General features: G+C 39.6%; 2 protein-coding genes across 6 annotated transcripts in view; both read right to left on the minus strand.

Moving 5' to 3' along the window:
* The window catches only part of aopep (aminopeptidase O (putative)), a 72,975-nt gene extending 63,788 nt beyond the window's left edge, over positions 1-9,187 (minus strand). For all 3 annotated transcript variants that reach the window (XM_032515061.1, XM_032515059.1, XM_032515060.1), the window contains exons 1-6: positions 9,158-9,187; positions 5,253-6,060; positions 4,473-4,642; positions 3,794-4,046; positions 2,746-2,959; positions 1,922-2,043 (exon numbers count right to left, since the gene is read on the minus strand). In XM_032515061.1, the coding sequence (XP_032370952.1) occupies positions 1,922-2,043; positions 2,746-2,959; positions 3,794-4,046; positions 4,473-4,642; positions 5,253-6,060; positions 9,158-9,170 (1,580 nt within the window). In that variant the 5' untranslated portion in view covers positions 9,171-9,187. The remainder of the gene's footprint in view (positions 1-1,921; positions 2,044-2,745; positions 2,960-3,793; positions 4,047-4,472; positions 4,643-5,252; positions 6,061-9,157) is intronic.
* Positions 9,188-9,632: 445 nt separating this feature from the next.
* The window catches only part of dock8 (dedicator of cytokinesis 8), a 60,821-nt gene continuing 47,960 nt past the window's right edge, over positions 9,633-22,493 (minus strand). For all 3 annotated transcript variants that reach the window (XM_032515187.1, XM_032515185.1, XM_032515188.1), the window contains 11 exons: positions 22,376-22,476; positions 20,314-20,506; positions 19,575-19,718; positions 18,561-18,692; positions 18,028-18,162; positions 17,329-17,415; positions 16,673-16,909; positions 16,428-16,571; positions 15,203-15,309; positions 12,320-12,490; positions 9,633-11,092 (listed from right to left, as the gene is read on the minus strand). In XM_032515187.1, coding sequence (XP_032371078.1) covers positions 11,041-11,092; positions 12,320-12,490; positions 15,203-15,309; positions 16,428-16,571; positions 16,673-16,909; positions 17,329-17,415; positions 18,028-18,162; positions 18,561-18,692; positions 19,575-19,718; positions 20,314-20,506; positions 22,376-22,476 — 1,503 coding nt within the window. In that variant the 3' untranslated portion in view covers positions 9,633-11,040. The remainder of the gene's footprint in view (positions 11,093-12,319; positions 12,491-15,202; positions 15,310-16,427; positions 16,572-16,672; positions 16,910-17,328; positions 17,416-18,027; positions 18,163-18,560; positions 18,693-19,574; positions 19,719-20,313; positions 20,507-22,375; positions 22,477-22,493) is intronic.

Consider the following 22,493-nt stretch of genomic DNA (forward strand, 5'->3'; position numbering starts at 1 on the left):
AAGATAAACAAGATAAAGGTGGCCTATAATGATGCATTTAGAATTTGGATGAAGCGTCCAAGATGGAGCAGTGCTAACCATTTGTGTGCGACGTGTAATGTTCCCACCTTCCATGCTGTGCTGAGGAATCTTATGTACAGATTCACTCGCCGATGAACCGAGTCAAATAATACAATTTTAAATGCTATAACCAATCCTGCACTTAGTGATATCAGATATTCGTCAAAACTTTGGAATCACTGGACCACACATCTGTACCTGTTTTAATTATTAGGCATTGCTATTTGTAGGTTTGTATGTGTGTGTGTGTGTCTCTTTTGTGATATTTTTGGGAGTCAGTTTGTCTATATGTATTTATGTTTGGTTTGTACCCCTCTTGTAATGTGTTGTGTGTACTTTTTAACTGGACCTTGAGTCTGTAAAGTAAAATGAAGTAATAATGTTACTTTTCCTGCTGAAAAGATAATAGACTGGCCTAAATGGCAGCATTCAGGCTCAAACTCACAACTGAAACATATCCTTTTATTAACACCCCAGACGTGCTAGCAGCTTAAACATTGAAGCCAGTGTTGAAAGTGGTTATGATAGGGAAAAAAGGAGTGATGACAAGTGATTGAACAGAGTTTAGAGGAAGTTGGACTCTTTATTTTAACAAATAATTCCAATGTGGAAGATCTCCATGAAGAAGATTGAGACAGAGTGAGAGGGTCTGGAAATGTGAAGTATGTCATTAATCATGCAACCCAGATACATTTTACTTGAAAAACCAAGGAACCAGAAGGATAAAGTTGAAAAACAACAAAGTGCTGACTTTTGTGTGACGTGTTGTGTCAAATCTTTGATGTTCTGTTTCTTTGCAACTTAAATTATAATTATATACGGTCTATTATAAAATATATATTATAAACTATTGTCAAAAAATGGGCCTTTAAATGACACCAGAATACAAGGGTTGCTTGCAGTAACATCTCCATAGACTTTAATTGAGCTTTTAAGCATCTTTCAACTCACAAACTCCAACTTTACTGTTGTGGTTCACTCTCACAGCTCTAATCAGCATCATTTCAAGCAGACTCCCAAGCACCAATCAGCAAACTGACTAATTTAGCTACTAGCGGGTGAACATATCGGAGCATTTTGCAGTAGGGCTGTGGAATATATAGATATTGTTGTATCGATATCACGATAAGAGACTAGATATCGTCTTAGATTTTGGATATATTGTAATATGGTAAGTGTTGTCTTTACAGGCTACATTACAGTAAAGTGATGTCATTTTCTGAACTTACCAGACTGTTCAATCATTTACCTTTACCCACTAAGTCATTAAATCATTTCTGGAGAATATTTATCAAAAATCCCATTGTGTAAATAACATTTTGTTAAAGCACATATAGTCAACCATACAATATCGACATCGAGGTATTTGGTAGAGAATATCGTGATATTGGATTTTCTCTATATTGCCCAGCCTTATTTGACAGTTGTGAGCCAGATATTTCCCTCTGGAGATGGTGGAGACCAAAACTGAGCCAACAGGAAAATGAATATTGGACTTACAGTCAATTTGTCAGAAAATAAACGATCAAGTAGCTCTGTATCTTCTGGACGTGTAACAAGGCAACTGTTTACCATATTAACTTAAAAGACTATAATTGGTCAGAAATGTACTCAAAAGTTGATTCTGCTAGAACCCAAGTGGTCAAAAATCCCGTTAGTGAAGGTTAAAAAACCCATAGCAGAATTGTAATCCACCTAATACACAAAATCCCTCTTAAAGTTACCTATACACTAATTTTAAACATATGAGCCAGTTCAACTAGTTTTCTCTGTCTTCCTAACTTCCTTACCCTTTGCTCTTTCTAGCATTTTGCCCAATTCACACCTTGTACCATTCTACAAAAGACCTGGGTGGTATTACCTGGCCATGCCTAGACTGGAGAATCCTGCTGGCACGATGAGAACATCAAGGCGAGGAAAGGGGTGAACACCCAGAAGGGAGTGGGCTGCAGCCAAACATTGAGGCAACAGCTTGAGGACTCCCTGCAAAAGGAAGGGAACAAGTTTCTCAAAACAACGGACAACTAAACAATCGCACGTTTTACCTGAAGCAGATTTGTATGTTGATACAGAAGGGAAGGATATAACAATAGTATTTTCTCCTCTACATACAGTATGTGTTGCATATGTCTCTGATGGTTCTATTTTTATATATTTTTTTGTACTATGACAACCGCACTTTACAATACCTTTTATTTAATGCCACTTTATATTCATTTAATACCTTTTGCCCATTGTCTGTTGTTTGCCTGTTGTTTTTTTTTTGCTTTTTACTGTAGGATACTGCTGCTGCTGTAATAAGGGAATTTCCCCACTTTGGGATGAATAAAGTCTTATCTAATCTGAATAAAGTATTATCTATGTGCTGCATAAGAAGTATAACTTTAGAGGCAATTGCACTTAGTGTTTGTTTTAAATGTTTCGTGACTCATCTGCTCAAAACTGACAGATGGGCAAAAGCCTTGACTTAATACTTATAGGGTTAGAAATTCCCATTTAGAAGATGAGGGGTGTTTTAAGCAGTCCTCATGGGAATACAGTCTCATACTTTTACCATTCTGTCAAGAGAAGGCAGTTGAAAACCGCTGGCATAATGACACAAACATTAAGTGATGCTAACGGTCTAATCTAATCGTATAAGCTATATTTAGCTCATGTCTCAGTGGTTCTTAGTCAAAACTCCACCTGGGCCTTCTGCAGCAAGGAGAAGGGGCCAAACACACGGTGTGGAATCACCCGCTGGGACCTAGCCGACTGCTCAGTAAATCGGCAAGGGTAGTCGCCATGGGAACAACAGATGCCGTCATCCACCATGCCTGAACAATCAGTTACAGAGAGCCCCTCATCCTCAAGGGAAGAGTAACAGAATGCAGAGTCTGAGCGGGTGGCCTGGTCTCCGCTGTAGCAGATTAAACAGGGGGAGAAAGGTTTAATAATCCAAGGTTAATAACAACAATTTAATCAATTTATTGAAGTAATTGAAAATATATACAGTGGTTGTGTAAGTGAACCAAATATGGCACAATGTGTCCTGTCTCTCTGTGCTAAGCATGGAAATGAAAACAGTGGAAATATGGAATATATACGTCACAAAGGCAAACCAAAGTAATCCCAAAAAATATCTAGGTGCCGACATGCAATCTCATGCACTCTAAATCTAATATCCAGCACTAACTCTACCCTCAGCATCAGAACCATTCCAAAGGTTTTGAGCGCCATCCAACTTTCCTTCCAGCCATTCACTAAATATAAAGGCCTTCCTTGTAGAGGGATATTCCTGGAGCCTGTAGCAGGCTACAGATGGGCTGCTGCTGGAGGAAAACCATGACGGGAGGAGGAGGATTACTGGAAACCACTGGCAGACCTGCCAACCTGCTGGCCAGTGGAGGGGGAGACCCCAGATCAACCCTGCCCTGCCCACAGCAAGCAGCCTGCACTCTATATCCTGTGCCTCTACAAATCTGATGTGAGCTTTCCTTCTTTTGGTGTCCAAAGATCATTTCTGCTTGGCGCTTTAACCAATGTACTATGATAGAAGCTGTAATGTACTTGTGAACCCAAGATGATTGAGTCCTGCATGCTGTCCGTTACAATAACTTCACCTGCACCATTTTTGGTACGGCAAAAGGAAAGTTTCACCATGGAACGTTGAAAGGCCAGACTTGGGTTAATAACAGTCTGGAAGGAGGAGGTCTTACAAGAAGAAAGGAACACAGGAAAAATAATAAAATACCTGCCAGTCTTGAGTGGAGAGCCCTTTACTACTTCACTAATGGAGCGTACAAGTCCAGACCTAAGGTCAGCCTCGGTCCATTCCCCAGGCCCAGCCTCGGGTTTGGTGATCTTGCTACAATGCGCCCCGTCCCTCACCCCCCTTTCCAATGCTGGGGGAATTTCTGCTGTGACTTGGTGCCAGTGGCCCACTGCCAAGGTGAAGGTGGAGGCAGGCATGGGCATAGTGACGTAGTAATTCCAGATTAAGGAGGCTGCAGAGAGTACAGGGAGAAGAAGGGGGAAAGGATGAAAATGTCAAAGAGAGAGAATAACAGGCAGATATCATGGTGAGATAAATGAAATTAAACATGTGGACTAAATAGACATTTTGTTTCACTTTACTATTCAGGTTACTATTCTCATGTTGTTGTCATCTTATTTCATCCCAACCAATCTCTATCCCTCATGCCAACCGTTAAAAAGGCACACAATTTCCAAAACCCATCTTTCCACCTTATTTATTTTACAAAATAATCCGCAACACAAAATAAATGAGTACAGTTTTTATTTATTTAAATAAAAGGTGTTGTAGGCTGTACAGAATGAAAGCCCTTTGAGGCCAATTTGTGATTTGGGGTTATATTAATAAAATCGACTTCTACTGGCTGTCACAAAAGGTTTGTGAAATAACAACTCACGTGTGTCCCCGTCCTCAATAGGTACAGCCTGCTCCTCCCCACTCATCAAAACCACACACTCACTGGGGGCCCGAACTGTTGCATGCCATGTTGACATGGCAACAGGCGGCTCCTGGCAGGGGAAGAGAGCTCGGTTGTTGATGGGAGAACCGGCAGTGTAAACACACACCCTGGAAGGGTAAACAATGGTAAACTACAAACAATGCTCATTTCAATGCTCAAAGAAACAGAAACACACACACACACGTAAAGCATCTACACACAGAACAGAACAGAATAGCCTGAGGCGGGAATTAATGAATCAGTATTATTCTATTCTAACCTAGCAAGCTCAGAATATCATGGTGTAATTTGAGTAGCAGAAATCAGAGCAGACGTGCTGCCAGTTCCCAGTGTTAAAATATTTAAGAAAAAGTCTAATTAAACTGCTAAAACCACTGTTGGGCATGGGTTTTCATCCTGGGGGGCAGTAGTTCAGTCTGTATGGAGTTGGGTTGGGAACCGGAGGGTTGCTGGTTCAAGGCCAAAGTTGCTGGTTACAGGCCAAAGTATGTTGGTGGACTGGTAGCTGGAGAGGTGCCGGTTCACTTCCCGGGTACTGCTAAAGTAGTCATGGTCTCTGTCCATCAACAACTGCAGTCCCCCCCTCTCTGACATCTCTCCATTAGTGTGTGTGTGTGTGTAATTCAGGCCTGTGTGTAATGTGTATTCTAACAACAGAGTGAAAACATTGTAATTGCCCATGTGTGATGAATACATTATTATTATCCTGAGACAAACCTGTTGTCCTGGTCTTTGGTCCACCTCACGGAGCCTCCTGTTGGCCTCGTCTCATAGCAGATCCTGAGAGCACGAGGGAACTCCTGAGGGGTCACGACCCCCTTCTTCCTTACCTGCAGACTCCATCGGTCTCTCTGAAAATGCAGTGAGCCGCCACCCTGAGCCCCATGGGCACGGCTACACAGCAAAAACAGCTGGTGCTTCTGCCTCCATCGATCAGAGGGCACCGAGATCAGGTTCTGAATAAAGGCGGCGTGTGGGTTCACTGAACTGACATCTGAGATGCTCTCAGCTGCAACCGTGGATGCCACAGAAGTAACGTCCACCTCTTCCACCTTTGACACATCCAGGTCACAGCAGTCCAGCACTAAGGTGAAATCACGGTCACTTGTGGTTTCCCACGAATGTGAAGACTGAATATTTTCGGGTTTAGCTGCAGTCTGCGACCCCACGGCGGGCAAAGCCTGAAATTCAGCCCCATCCCTTTCACTAGCACCGAACATCTTCTCCATCCTTGTCGTAGTCTCTCCAAGTCCTTTAGTACCATCCTCCACTGTATCCACATCCCGACACCCTCCGGCCTTTGTAGTCCCAGCTCCAGATCCAACGTCCTCGTCAGCCTTAGTCCCTAATCCAGCACAAGGCTCCAGGAAAAGAACAACACTACTACTGATGACCTCCCTGTCAAAATGAACAGTCAGGTCCAGCACATAATGTCTGACAAGTATGTGGTTAGTATTGGCTCGGAGTGGAAGGTCATCCATGTCGGGGTTTAGGTCCTTGTCTGGCTCCATCTTGAGCAGAAGATCTAGGAGGCAAGACCAAATATATAACTTTATTTTCTGTTTTCAAGTTTCAAACTTTTTCTCTCAGGATAATTGACGGACTATATTTGCGTAAGTTTCAGACCAAACTATTAGTTTATATTCTATAGATTCCTGTGGGCTGCTAGTGTACAGTGATGAAGCCACATTTGTTAGCGTCTGTATGCTAAGCTCAAACTTAAATGCCAAACTCCATCTGTTCACACATTCCACTAATGTTTTCCATACAGGAAAACAGTTTCTTGAGCCCATTTAGCTCTGTTTTAATGAAGCAGTAATAGCAAAACACCTCAGCCCAGCACCAGGAACAGCTAAAGATCTGAAGCAGCCTGCCTATATTAAAGCTCTCCTGCTATATATATATATATATATATATATATATATATATATATATGGCAAGACAGAGGTGTGTTACCCTTTACACAAGGAACTCCTTGGACAATTTGAGTGCAGGAGTACACAGGATTTTGAGAAAACGAAAAAAGAGGACAATATCTACAGTCAGCTACAGGAAAAAGCAGAAAGACCCTAACATCTCTTACGGAAAGTAATAAAAAGGTACTGGCTGAAAACATCTGAATTATATGGCTGCTCTGTTTTTAACTATGCTCCTAATACTAAAGATAGCACGACTATACCATCGAGCCCTCAAGATCCACAGTAACCTTCCAAAGTGGTCTCACCATTGCATTGCACTTGCACGTTCTAAGGCTTTGACTTATGAAAAGTTCATTAATAGCCATGCAATTGCATTTTATTTTCAGATTCAAAATGCCACATTACCAGCACTTATTCCGACACACGTGAGACCAGGACGCCTCACTAGGTCAGTCTCACAGGCACTTATTCCAGTTCCTCCATCCACAAACAACTGTGGTCAGAAATCTTTTTTCCATACATACACCAAGATTTGGAATGACATTCACATCAGAAGTCTATCATCCATCACATATTTCAAAAAGGCATACAAACAGCTCCTTCTTAACTGTTACACTTGCACGCATTAATTGTTCATGTATTGTATTGTCCAAGCCTGGTTTGCATTGTCCGTATTTGTCTAGCCTAGCTGATGTCTTGTATAAATGTCTTTGTCCTTATGTAAACTGTGTTGTTATTTTAGTTGTCTAAATTTGTCTAGTCCTTATCGACGTACTGTACAAATGTCTGTCTCGACGTGCTGTAGCTAGGTTCTGTGTTTCTGCAGAACAGGAATCGGCTGAAAACCAGTTCTTGAACTGAGTCCGGCCCGTTTGCATTGAACTGTCATGTTACTTTTTTGACTTTCCTGTATAATAAATATGAAATTAAAAATACTCACTTGTAGAGTAGTGATTATGTTTACTGTATTCTGCATACTGTTACTATGGAATAACAAAAGAGTGACTCCAGACATTTTAAAACCTGTCATTATGAGCTTAGAGGAGCAAAGATACATATTAAATAGAGAGAGGTTATTAACTTACTTTGTAAAAGGTTAAACTGACATACAGTGCGTCCTTGCAGGTAAAACAGGTACGAGCTTGCCTTTTATGCATACTAAAGTCAGACCAGTTACAACGTAACGTTACTGTTCCCATCATCAAGGGTTAGCCTTGATCTGTGCTTTGGTTTTTTAACCCTACTGTTGTCCTCGGGTCAAATTTGACCCATTTTCAAAATGTTTCTATAATCGGAAAATTGGGTTTCTTTCAACCAAAACGTAAAAAAAAAAAAAGGTCTTCACAAGTAAACTAAATGATCAGTTCCCTACTCTTACTGAATATGGGTGTTTTATTTAATCTTATGGCATTTAACCCTTGTGTCTTCCAGTCGACTTGCAACTTTGTGTTTTTCTGTGTTGAAATTTTACCATTTTGTGTTTCTTTTTCTACACTTTGAAATTTTTGTCAATTTCATTCAAAATTTTTTTGTCAGTTTTTTGTATGTATGCATGCAAGTATGTTTTAGTCAATTTAACAATTTTTTTGTTGCTTTTTCCGATGTTTTTTTGTCACTTTTTCAGTGTTTTTTTTTGTAGTTTTTTTTTCTATATTTGTCAATTTTTTTCCAAGGTTCTTTTGTCATAGTTCTGAAATAAAAAGTTTTTGTAAATGGGTCAAATTTGACCCGAGGACAACCGGAGGATTAAAAAAAAAAATGTAAAAAAGGACTTTGAAAAAAAGTGACAAAAAAGCTTCAAAAACGTCGGCAAAAAATTAAACTTCAATTTGGGTTTCTTTCAAACAAATTGTCCAAAAAAGTAACGTGGGTGGCTCCTCACAACTTAAATAAATAATCAGTTCACTACTTTTGTCAATTTTATAGGATTTGGAGAAAAGAATAATTGATAAAAGAACTTGTGTGTGACAAATGTAAAAAATAAAGAAAAATGACAAAAAAGTGACTAAAATTTGGAGAAAAAAAATGCCAAACAAAGAGACAAAAATGTTTAAAAAAAAAAAAAAAGTGACAAAGTGACAAAAACATCGGGGTTAAAGACACAAAAGTGTCGAAAATTACGACCAAAACTTGAAAAAGGGTTTTTCATTTGAAATTTTGACTCATAAAAACAAACATTTGCAGATCGGCGGGAAGACAACACGAGGATATAATTAGGGTGTACGGTTACAGAGCTTTCTGTATTGGTTAAGTACCTTTAAACGCGTAACTATACCATAGACTGTATGTATTACTTTATAATTTAATATTACTATATAATATTAACGGTGTCTATACTCAGCTTACACATATTGAAGTCGTATATGAGAGGACCAGACGGTGCAGTGAGTTACAAAGACGAGGTATGTTGTTTTAATGTTTCACTTTTAAACGTAACGGTGGCGTGAAGCGAACTGACAGTAGACCTATGGCACGAGGAAGTTCACGAGTGAGCTCGCTATCATTCAAAACTCAACGTCCAAAACACGTAGGGTCACACTGTATTCCGGGGCACTTCCGACAGCGGCAGTGCTGCCATAAATCACTAGCTAGCAGCTAACGGTATTTTTTTCACAAAATGTCAAAAACCAACTGTCAGCATACCACTGTCTGTCTGGAATTGTACCCGACGTGCTTTACTTGTTGTGAATGAAGTCTACAAACCTGTGTCTGTCATGTCGAAGTCGAGCGGCGATGACGTCATGTTTACGCGACAGCAGCCGGTTGTAGTTTCCCCAAGTTATTCCCGCCTTTGTGATGTCTAAAGCTACTGAGTATAGATACTCAGTTTATCCAAGAGTTACTGTATGCGGAAAAAACCTTTAGTGGATATTTTACTTATCAATAAGAAGTAAAATAAACGGTCTACCAGTAGCCTATTGAAACTAAAATGGATAGGGCTATAGTTAGATACAAAATAAATAAATAAAATTACACTACAGTACCATTTCAGAAAACTGTAAGCCTAACATGTGAACACAATTAATGAATACCAACCATACTGATGGCGTATTGATGACTTGAATTGGTTTATCAATTGCTGGTAATCCTGTTAGCTCTGTAACAATATTAATAGTACATATTTTTAAGGCCATTTCTTGAAAGCAAAAGTTTAAAAAATAGTCAATAAACACAGTGATGACAAATGTGTATATATTAAGTTTTATTCAGGTGCTTCAACATCATTGTATGCATGACAAGAAGGCCTACAAATTCCACATTTAATAACATGGACAAATGCTGTCTCCAGTGATTGAATGACATATGGAGTAAACATATAATCCACATTGCAACACACAGCTGTGTGAAGTGACTTTTAGAAATGTTGCCTTACTAGTTAAGTATTTCAGTTCCTTAGTAAATAAGGTAGGAATTAAATTTGGCACTGTGTACATCGTCGGACGTTGACTATTTACTAACAGGTACTGAAACTACTGGAACATACACTGATATTGTTACAGTACACTCGCTGTATCACTGAGTCCTGCCTACTGAATAATATTTCCAATTAATATCATTATTGCTATTATTTATCCTATTTATCTAAAAATTCCTTTCATAAAATAAAATGCAAAATAGTTTTTTATATCTTTGTAAACAGCTTTGTAACTGTCTGATATAATACCTATAGTAAATATAAAATGTGGATTTAGAGATTAGCCGTGTGTAATTTAGAGCCTCAGATAAGTCTATCTGCCTCCTGTGTTATTACATCAGATAACTCTCAATAAGTTAACACTTCCATTAGCTACATAGCCAGGTGCTGTATGCCCAACAGTATCAAGACAAAGAATGGACTTAAGCGCTCACACAGGAAATTGTGTCCGTTTTTCCAGTGCACCAATCCATCCATACTCTTGCTGCTCTAACTGGCACATCATAGACGCCTGGAGTGGAATTTCAGAGGCCTTTTAGCACAGAACAGAATCATTTATCATCACTTAGTCCAAAGTGACTTCAGTATGGCACCAACATATTCTACTCCAAACATTATCTAAATAAACACACATCCATTCACGCATTTATATACACATACACACAGGACACGAGCATAATTGGCACACATACAGGCCCTGGGCCAGCAAGGACCTTAGAAGAGGAACTCTAGTCTGCCTCTTATCCCAACCCAGAGGAAATGTTTGCAGCATTATTAGGACTTGCAGTTATCTATATAAAAAAAAAGAGGAATCAACAGAGCCAAAGCATCTGAAGATTTTACAGTGAAATGCTCAATAAGCTACACTTTGCTTGAGATTCCCACCTCCATACTTTTATGTGCTAACTCACCTCTCACTCTCCCGTAACAAACAACCATGACATCATAAAAGTGGATGTACAGCAGCCATTAAAAAACACTACTGGACTGTTGGGAAACTGTAAGTCCTCCATTGTGGACACAATGTACTGCGCCAGTGCAGAGGAGTGCAAAGGTATCATCATCAGTTCCTTTCCTTGCTGTTTCTCCTGTTTCATCTCATCTTCTCTCGGTTGTGTGACAGCCTCCCCTTCCTCTCCGTAGCACTCTGTCTCAGGCGAGCCGCTGCATCTCAGGAGTTTTCCTCCTGAGCTCTGCGGAAACTTAGACGTTTGAAGGAATCCCTGTGAAAAGTAGATGAGGGAAGATTGGTAAAAGACAGAAACACAAGATAGTATGATCATATGATGATGAGGAGGAATGGTTAAGTTAAATGTTTCCATGAGCAAGGCACAAAAATAAGATTTTTTGTATCAATTGGTCACTCTTCAGCCTGCAATGCCAGACTTTAAAATGGCAGACTTAGCTTAGCCAAGAGCTACGCAGGTGTCAAGGTATTTTACATGGTCATTCATGAGTTGATTTAGTGTAGATATTAAGGTCATTGCAACTTGGATTACTCTTTTTTATTAGAACTAGACCGATAAATTAACAGGCTATTATATTGGCCAATACTAGGTTATTGCAGATGTATCTTTGTACATAGCAATATGCGTTGATCAATGCGTTGACCTCGGGTCAAACTGACCCGTTTTCATGTATCAATGTTCTTTTTAACTACCCAATTGTAATTACCCAAAATAACATGATTGATTCCAACGCTCTTTGGCAAGTACAAACCTCTATATTCATTAATTTTGGGGTGTCTTATTCAATTTTATAGCATTTGAAAAATATCTAAATAAAAAAGTGGTTTTGAAATAGTATTGATTCAAAGTTGACATATTCCAGTCTGTGATTATCCATCAACATACTTTCCTTTCATTTTATTCTGAATAATTCCTAATTCCTGCTTTTCAGACTCAAACATTAGGTATAATAATTATTTATTTTATAAACCTTTTCATATTTTTTTGCTGGAGTTGATATCAGTCCTCATCCAAGTTTAATTCTATCAATGATACGCCTCTGATTTTGGAAGCTCTCTTCACATTTCAGAGGCCGAGTAATCAATGGAAAAATGTAAATTTGAGGAAGAAGTATCCCTTTGAAGTACATGCTCATCCCTCAGAGATGGAAATACACTGCTACAAGATGTATCAAGATTACTATATTCAATCATAAAAGCCCTTGGAAAGCAATCAGTCTTTACTAACACATGGGTGCGATGTTGCCGTGGCATTTGGTTCAACACTCATCTCAGTCTGTGTACTGTGGCTCTGGTTCAGCTATCAATATTTGTAGAGGTGACACGGACAGCGTGAATGGATAACTGCTCAATTCCATTTGTTCTCACTTTTCTTCGGGTTCAGCAATCGTGATGAAAGGATCAATGATATATGCTTTTTTCCCCCCCATCACTGTCTCTTGTCAAAACAGTATTGGCTGTTTGACTTGGTGGGGCTGTTTACCTGTTCTCCAGTCGAGGCCTGATGATGGGTTTATAGAGCTCAGGGATCTTCCTCTCCAGCATCGGCCTCAGGCTCTCTCTCAGGCGGTTGTAGTTCTTCTTCAGCTCCTGCTGGTACTCTTTCTGGTCCAATGTGATCAGATGCTTATTCTTCTCAACTGCCTCACCACACCTACAGGACAGAGAGCAGAGTGGGATAGAATCATTCATCGTTTTCTAATTTATTTTTCTTAAATGACATTGCATGGGATGGGGGAAAAAAAGAGTTAAATGTACTCCTTGACCTTTTTACTGCAATAACTCAAACTTAAAAGCAGCTTCAAAAATGATTCTCTACAAACCAATTTTGCAGAAACCCCCTCTGTCCTCAAGCCTTCAGAAATATACTGCACTGTTTTGTGCTAACAACATTTTGTAACTACTTGACATAAATTGGACTTCTTTGCATACCAGAGCAAAGTGAGTTAACAATATACGTGACTGGAAGGAACTCCAACATTAGATCTTTCTAAGTACCTCAGCTAGAATGTGAGCTAAACTGTAAATGACCCCACAAGGCTGTTTCAAAACACAGTTAAAAAGGGCAGCAGAGGTAAATCTCCAAATTACAAATGACCAACAAATAAAAATCTACCTATTCTCCCTTATGCCTTATGGTAAAGGGGAGCACCGCAAGATCCATCTGAGCACAACTAAGAGAAGAGGGAAGGTATGGGGTCTCTCCACAGTCCTCTATCATGACATGTATAATGACCAACATACAGAGCAGTCTGCATGAAATAAGAGACTGGGTTTATTGCAAACACATGTCTGAGTTCATCTCTTAGCTGTTAAAGAAGCTTTGGAAACAACAATGTTGTGTAAATACGCAGGGTAATGAGCATTAAGGACGATTTGCAAGAATCAAGGATTTTCCAAGCTATAAAAACATCTACTTATATGTAGCTATTCATCTATCTGACTGCTTGGTTTAAAATTTTAAAATGAATTATCTTGATGTATCTACGATATGTAATTTAAATATATAAAATCTTCATTTTGACTCAATAAGAGTGTTGTTTTTAGTATTGATTTCCTGTATTAGCAACATAACTCCGGTTTTCAGAGCTGACTTAAAAAAAACAAAACAATGGTGATCTTCATATGCAATCCAAATTTGGAGGGGGGTGGCCAGCAACAACACCACAGTTTATGACAGGCTAGGGCATCAGTCAATCAAAGAAACAACCCCTCCAACATTCATCTCTTCAGGCCCTAATCTCGACGATTTCTAGACATGACAAGTGACATTAGCTTTGAAACCCATTTGGTACAGTAGAGGATTTTCCTCTTGACTGTAAAACAGTTTTTCTTAAAGGGATGTTGCATACTCGTTATTTGTTTTTACTTTTATTTTAGAGGATTTTACCTCAATTTATCACCTGAATAATGTCCTTTTTTTACCTGAATAGGACACCAAAACACTCAGTCTTTTCCAAATTGTGTTTTAACAATTAAACATAATTTCTTAATATTTGCTTTAAAGCTGATCTGCCCCTGAACTAGGGCTGGGTGATCCATTTTAGGTGGAATCGCATCATGAGAATATAAAATTGTGTCATAGTTTAACAAAATGTAGTTGTCAAAATTAAGGATTCCAGGTTAATCATAATTAAAAGTCAACAAAATAAATGATTAGGTTTTCATTTCACATGTGATTAGAGGTGTATATAATATCATGCATAAAAGGAGAACACAGTTCATTGAATAGAACATAAAATTAGCAAAAATGTTGCATAAATTTGCAATATTGTGATACACAACTATATCAAAAGATATTCTTACTAGTGTGATGTTGCTGCAGCTAGATCACGTGGACCTACCCTGAACATTACGGTGCATCTGTTAACATTTATGATTAGGCAGTTAAAAAGCAGTAATGAGTTGCACAGCAGGTGACATATTGTATGGAAGAGATATTTAATTCTGTGGGGAAAATGATGACCAACTTAGAAAAAAAGGTTTTCTTTAGTGGATTTTTTAGAACAGCAATGGAACATCGGCATACAAAGGGTCCAGCGCCAGCTTGCCTGGATTTAGGATAGAAAATAAACCTTTACGGAATGACAGTAAATATTTGCCAACCTGCTTGTAGCAATCAAGGCAGCTGGAATTTGACATGAGGGTTAGAAAATGAAAACCATCTTCTGGAAGCAAACTGCAAATGCCCACGAGATGAAAGCACACACATACGAACACATTCGGCACACACGCCTGCGCAAAATCATCATATCCTCAGACACATTGCTGTGGGTTAGGGTGGTTTTAAATTATGTTCTGAATATTCAAAATGTAATGAAACTCTTGGGAACAATAAACCTTTGCAATTCAAGAAGAAAATGCGGTCTGTGATATTATGAGGAAAAATATTTTCCACTGTCATATGGGAAATGAAAAAAATACCCCCTGTCACAAGTGGTTATATTATTCCACACCCCTCCTATTGTATGTGTTTGGTTTCTCTAACTATCATCTGGTGTGCACTTTAGTGCCGATTATCACTTCCATCTCTGCATCTTGAATGACACTCTGCCTAAACAGCAGGATATCAGTCACAGTTGTCTACAGTTCTCTTTATCTTCCTTCACTGACACCGGCAATGATGTATACATAGAGCATCCTGGAGAAGTGTTTCACTCATTCAAATCATGTCTCACAAAGATACTGAATTTTCAACTCAGAAATCGCTTTGAAGAATACTTCCATACTTCCATCTGCCGAGCTACTAAGGGGAAGCAGAAATTAAATAGTTGGTCGCCATGGATTTCTATAGTTTTTCTTCACTTTTGCACGACTTTAGTGCAGTGTGTAGTCACTAGGTGGCGTTTCTTTGATTGTATCTTACCTCATTATAAACTCTTTGAAACACAAGCGCAGTTTATTGTGGTGGCGGAAGAGCTTCGGGTCCGCTGGGATCTCATTCAGGAAGACCTGGGCTACCTCCAATGGGCCCTAATAACAGAGGACGGAAAAGGGGGAGAGGGACAAAAACAAAGACACAGAGTTAGAGAGACAAAGAAAGAGAAAGCAAAAAGAAAGTGGAGGAAGGAAATAGAGGAAGCGTTTGAGAGCGTATGAACAAAGGAGGGATGAGAATGCCTCTCATTCAGACGGGGGAAATGACTCCGTAACTGAATGCCTAATGCATGCCCGTGATGCTGAACTAGAACATGAGGAAGATATCACATCAGAGAAGGAGCCATGATTAGCCTCCTGCATGGCTAATGTCACTGCTAACACTGCATACACCCACCATTTGGCTCCCATTTGCCCGGTATGAGATCTTGTTATCCTTACTTATATTCATCATAAAACCACAACACACTCGCACGGTGCCTGTATCACGACAGGCACTGTTAAACAGCTCTGATTAGCATCATAAACGCATTGGGCCTGGGCCTCGGTCCTTGGTCTGAGCTGCGGACCCACACACAGAAACCCAGCCTCCTGTGCTGATTACAGTCAAGAGTTATATGTTTACGGAGCTGCTGAGCATTAGCGTTATGTATACAACCATCAGGTCGAAGCGAGGGACCTGTCAGATTAGACGCTGGAAGATAAAGCATTGGGGGAGGGAGTGGAGACGATGTAGCTAGCTTCATCATTACTCCAACATTCACCAGGCTGGCAGGACCTGGAAGCTATCAGATCAAAGAGACCTCCGGTTCAGCATGCCGTGCAAGCAGGGACATGAAAGGAAAGGGGGGCCTTGAATTGACGTTTTAACTAAATCAGGGGAAAGGCAAAGGAAGGATTAGGGTTGTGGATGGGGTGAAGGCTTTGATGATCACTGTCATGTCTCCCGCCTGCACTCTGTGGCTACAATGGAAAATGTCACTGTGATAAGATAAATAGAGGTAAATTATTCTGGTTTATTTTCCCCTGCACATTAAGACGGAACACTCAGGGGACAAAAGGGCTATGTATGATACAAAGAGCAATCATTTTGGGAGAACCGCCATCATTTGGTTAAGCATGAAGTAAGTGATCACTTCAGCTTAAATAGGAGCAGACAGATGGTAGTGTAAAATAGAAGCAGTGCCTTCACAAAAAATTTGTAATGCTCGTACCTGGTTGACAGTGGCTCCCACAGCGCCTTGTAGCAGCATCTGCAACATTTTAGCATCAGGCTGTTCTCTATGTGTAGCAACTGCTAGCTCTCTAGTCTTCTTCTGCATGTCCTCTATGGCCACCTCAATAGGAGTCAGGTCAAACTAGAAACAAGAGAGAGGTAATATTGTACAAATTCATTGCTGCAATCACCAAAATGACTCAAAAAACGCTAGATTTTCAACACCACGTATTTGACACTTACCTCCTCTTTCTGGATGACGTTGATGCGAGTCTTGACGTAGGGGAAGGCATGCATGGTGGTGAGGATGGTCTTCCTCTTGTACTGCTCGTGGAGTTCCCCCCGCGGCCGCCCGCTCTTAGTGAAGGGCGTGGTGTACATGAAGCGTCTCAGGTTGAAGTTCTTCTCAAAGTTTGTCAGCCGGTCTTTCATCTCATAGTCATCGAAGAAGGGCTCCACATAAGTGATCTGGATGTATGCCTGGAGAGGTGTGGTAGTTTACTGTTTACTGACAGTTTTTCAATATATGCCACAAAGCGAGATAAAAATGAAAATAGCCCTTGCACACAGTCAGGTTTTTTTTTGTATTACAGGTGTTTGTTTCTGCATACATCTAAATGTGTGCATATCTACTTTAAGAAATACAGTAAATTACACTGCAACTGTGTTTAAGATGATACATTACATGTCTAGGTTTTTGCTGAATGTTTCTGCTTTACACTACTACATATTCTTAACAGTAACTTGCCAGAATTCCCTATTTTCTTGTTTATCAAATGGCATTAGTAGCATAACATTACTCCTTGGTAATGCAAAGTTTGATAAATTTTACCAGAGGAATCATTAATAGGGTTGTAACATGTAGGGGCAATCAGTGGTGGGACACTACAGGCACCTACCTTGCTGGGGTTGAGTTGTTTTCTGTCCACCGGTGTAGAGTCCTTGATCATCACCAATGCGTCTCCAAAACACTGAATGTAGAAGTTCTAGGAGTGGGCGAAATTGTGTAGTTAGCATACAGTATTTTTCATAATATAGTCTGTTGTGACTTTAATGTAAATATATCAAACATAATTTCTGCTTTTTTGCACACGCACAAAAAGTAAACAATAAAGTATTTTCTATTCCACATTATATTGCCATGTAAAGCTTTTCATGTAAGAATAAAATATTACTCAAAAGCATTAAATAACTTGATTCATTGACTTGTTTGGTTAATGTGAGGCTGACATTTTTGTATACTTCATAACTTTAGTTGTCCTTTAAGGCACAATGCCCAATTTTTTCAGCTTTTCCAAAATTAAAAAAAGAAAAAAAAAGAAAGAAAAGAAAATCACTGTTCCTCCCTCTCTCTGTAGGATTCACACACACACACACACACACACCACACACACACACACACACACACACACACACACACACACACACACACACCACACACACACACACCACACACACACCCAACACACACACACACACACACACACACACACACACCCCCACACACCACACACACACACACAACACACACACACACACACACACACACACACACCCCACACACACACACCCACACACACACACACACACACACACACCTCCAGCCTGTGTGATATCTCAGGCAGATGTGTGATTGCTGGCTCCTTGTAAATGAATTCCCGTTCATCCAGGTCTCCGAACTTGGCCCCATAAAAACCCACCCGGAAATAGGTTCCAAACATCCTCTTATGACCCTGGAGGGCAACAAAGAGAAGATTTTATTCACTCTATAATTGGAATTATATCAGTAACATTTTCTTTCTCATTATGTTAATAGCCTTTTATGGGGTCTTTATTGTAAAGAACACTTTAAAGAGTTTAGTGTAAAACCATCTGGAAAAATAAATGTTATTGTTGAGCACAACAATAATGTTAATTGTCCTTTTCAAGGATATTAGTTATCCAAAGTCATTCTAAAGGAACATTAGATTATACAGTATGTCTTTAAGAAATACTGAATAAGGAAATGCTTTTCCATTCTGTAAAATATATTTCTACATAATCTATTATGGTATCTTCCTAATTCTCTAATTTCTACTTTAACCTTTTTTGAATAAATAAAGCAGCCCCAACAGTGCCATATGGTTATTACCTTCTGAATGATGTTATCAAAGGCTCTCTGTAGTTTTTCATGAGTGAATGCCAGTTTCCTGAAATCTCTGTGAGCCTCTAGGACTGGTATGATGATCTTGTAGACCTCATTCACTGCCTCGTAGAGACCACCCTGATGAGACAGCCATCACTGCTGGTTAGTATGACCACATACAGTATTTAAAGAGGACATATTTGCATTTGACACTAAAAATATGAAAACACATGTTCTATGGGTGGAAGTCTTTCAGGAAGTTTATGTGGTTAGATTTGATAAGGGTCAGACTGTCACGTCACATGAGGGGGTGTGGTGTCGATCTGATTAAACCCAGCCATTGCAGGTGTGTGGGAGATTCATTGAGGGATTTATTCGGGAAGAAAAGAGAAGCTGGAGGCTTCAAACGGCAAGACACGCTAGAGCTGTTGAAAGAAAGACCCTGTTTGAAAGACCGTTCGTAAATACACCTTTTAAAACCTGAACTACAACACAGAGAGCGGGCTCGCGGAGTCCCGACGCCGTGGTCACCGAAGCCAGCCGTCATCCTTCGACACGCGAACTGAAACAGTGGCTGGGTGAGTCAGTTTAACACAGCACGGCCCCTCTTAGGTAGGAAAGTATACACTCATCCAGGCAAGCACAGGTCTCATTTTCATGTTGAATTCACCACACAGGGAGAGGAGACCAGGTTAGCCTTAGCTAGTTAGCTGTGTTCCTTTGTCCTATGAGCCCAGGTTAGCTTAGCAATGTAACATATGGCATGACTACCCTAATAGTTCAATGCTAACATTAACTGTATCCCAATTCCATACTACATCCTATAACTCTGGTTACTTGTAAGTATTAAATGGATAATTACTGCATTAAACAATCTTGTTATGTGTAACACTTAGTCCACACTAATGCCTTATCTAAAATATATATAGAATAGGAAATATATACACAGCAAGAATTAGTATGTAGTATGGATTTGGCACACAGCTGAACACTAAACATAAATAGCATATATTGTCTTACATTGCTGAAAAGCTCAGCAGCCTGCTCGAGCAATCCCACTAGGCCGCTCTCTGTGAAGTAGCGTCCTGAACACACTCCGTCCTCGTCCGGGGACAGGATGTCATCTGACACCGCCGACTCCTCCAGCACATTGGGGGAGATGTTCTTTGGAGAAAAACAGTCAGCCAATCAATCAATTAGCCCTCTTAATCAAATAATCAATCATAGGGCTGACTTTAAAAGGAGGTGTCCTACAATGGGAAATAGAACTAATTTGATGACCATACAATCAATGACTTGCCAACTGCTACGGGTTAGTGTGTCCTGTACCAAAACGCCACAGAGATCAAGTGTATGGCACAGCTCGTCGACAACACCATCATCACAGTTACTGCTATAACTGTTTGTTTTCAGTTCAGGGGAACAGTTCCCCCACCCCCCACTCCTTCCACTTCAAAGACGCTGTGTTAAGCAGTGCTACCAGGGGACCATATTTATATGTTGACGTTCTAAGCGTACAGCTCCCCCCTCTGGACACACAGCCAAACTTGGAAAATCTCAGGGGAGATGTGTGATATGGGTTGTTGTGCAGGGGGTGGGGGGGTTTGCATCTGTTCAGCCAAACAATCAACAGTCACAACAAACAGATTCTGAATGCTTCTTTTGTGTGCCTGTAACTGTTCCTTTTTTCAGAGCAGGCATGTTTTATTATTTATTTCCTCCTTGTTAATTTGGTGTGTATATTATCTGTGCTCTGTACCTGGAAGGTGACGCTGCCGACAGGCAGGTACTTGTGATCTTCCAGCATGCTGAGATACTCGGCCACCAGGGCAGCAGCGTGGACCAGACACATAGCCGACTCAGTGTAACACTTCCTGTTGTTGTGCTTCTCTGCCATGTTCTGCAGCCAAGTCAGACGGAGGTCAGGAGACGTCTGGTAGCCCTTTGCTATCCTGAGGCGGGGAGGAGAAAGAGGGTATGGTTGCTGTTTTTTTCTTTAATTCTTCTTTGTATTTAACCAGGTAAAGGTCTCATTGAAATTAACATTTTTTTGAAGGCAGACTTGGCCACGAAGGCAGCGTAGAAACATACTGTACAACATACATGAGAGACTTAGAACACTGTCAAACTGCACAATAACCATCCAAAAATAAAATTGAAACACGTTTGTCTCTTTGCAAGTCCTGCAGTGAGGATGTATTGGTGACTACATTTATGTCTATGTACTTTGGCATGGGCAGAGAGAAAAAGACAATAGTCTCAACTACAACAAAAGCTAAATGTATGTGTTATGTGAATTAATCATAAATGCACGTTAATAATCATGAGCAAACCCACTGTGTATGGACAACACAAAAAATTAGGTCAGCAACATTCTTTACTGCAAACGGAAGTAGGTGAGTAAAGAAAAAAAAAAAATTCAACTACACTTCCGCTACAACTTCATTTAAGTTTTAAACGAATAACAAGAATTTGAAACATTCGGCTTCCACTTTTACTTTTTGATATAAACAGTCCTTCAAATAGCCCGTTTTAGAATTTATAATGAATGTGGGTTGCACTCCATATAATATGTCATATAATTCATGATGTCAACAGTTTATTCTTACAAGACAGGAATAAATTAAGGCTCAACAATTTAGGGGCAATAATATAATTGGGATTTTTCTGCCAGATATTGTGATTATGATTCAAATTAAGATTATTATTCTTTTATGTTTAGCTGAAGTTCAATATTCATTGTGTAACAGATAAAACATTTCATGGAGCACTATAACACGAGACGGCTCAATTTGCCTATGCAAGGATGAGAACATGGATAATATGAATTGCAAGCAATAAGTGTTTTTCTTTTAATAAGCATGGAACATTGACATCTGTGATATGTCACATTATTCTAACATTTATCTTGTGGGAAAAAAAATATAATAATAAAAATAGGAATAAAAAATGTTGCCCCAAACATTCAGCTAAATATTGCACATACAATTAATCGTGGTCTTCAGGATTACCTAATGGCCATTTTGATTTGAAAACGATTATTCGTTCAACCTTAGAATAAATATATGTCGACATATAAAGAGTGACTATCTAAAAACAAAATGTGTATTTGGGTATAAGTATTTGGGTTGTTTAGTGTTTTCATGGGCATCAAAAATATGGAAAATGTGTTCCTGTTCATGGAATGCATGAATAATAATTAGCCTAACATCATGGGAATAAATGTAAAACACTCTGAATGAATTTATTTATAAAGCATGTGAGTCACTATACTGTACAAATGAATTCAAGCATCTGAAAACCAAATGTCATCAATGACCTGTGTGTTCGGGAGCTTGGAGGTGAACGTTGGGGTGAGTCTAGGTAAGTGTCCATCACTCACCAGAAGACTGGGACCAAAACCCAAACGGAAAGGTGCATGATAAATGACACATGTAGGTGACATTAAGCATGTTGAGGTAAAGTGCCAAAATCAACACACAGCACATGTATGCTCTCTTTGTCCAACTGTTTCCCCTTCGTGCTCGCTCTAACAAACACACACACACACACACACTTGTACACACACTGTTTTGCATTTGCATATACACAAAGCCAGATCAGACTAAACTGCTACCACATGGTTACCATAGTGAGGGCACCAAATAGAGACAAAACAGTCCAGACCACAAAGAAATAGAAACCAGCAGTACAACATAGAGGGAAGCCACAGGGTGATGAGAGAGAGAAGAGAGCAGAGAGTATGACACTGAAAACAGAGAGAGACAAAGAGACAGCCTTTCACAGATGATGATGATGATGACAATGACGGGGTTTCTCACCTGTACATAAGGTCCATGAGCATCTCAGGATCTTCCTGGAACTCCCTCATCTTCACTGTGTCTGACAAAATACTGTTAAGGTTTCTTAGAAGCTCATCCACCTGACAATACAAACAAA

Source organism: Etheostoma spectabile, chromosome 5 (genome assembly GCF_008692095.1).
Source record: "Etheostoma spectabile isolate EspeVRDwgs_2016 chromosome 5, UIUC_Espe_1.0, whole genome shotgun sequence".
NCBI lineage: Eukaryota > Metazoa > Chordata > Actinopteri > Perciformes > Percidae > Etheostoma > Etheostoma spectabile.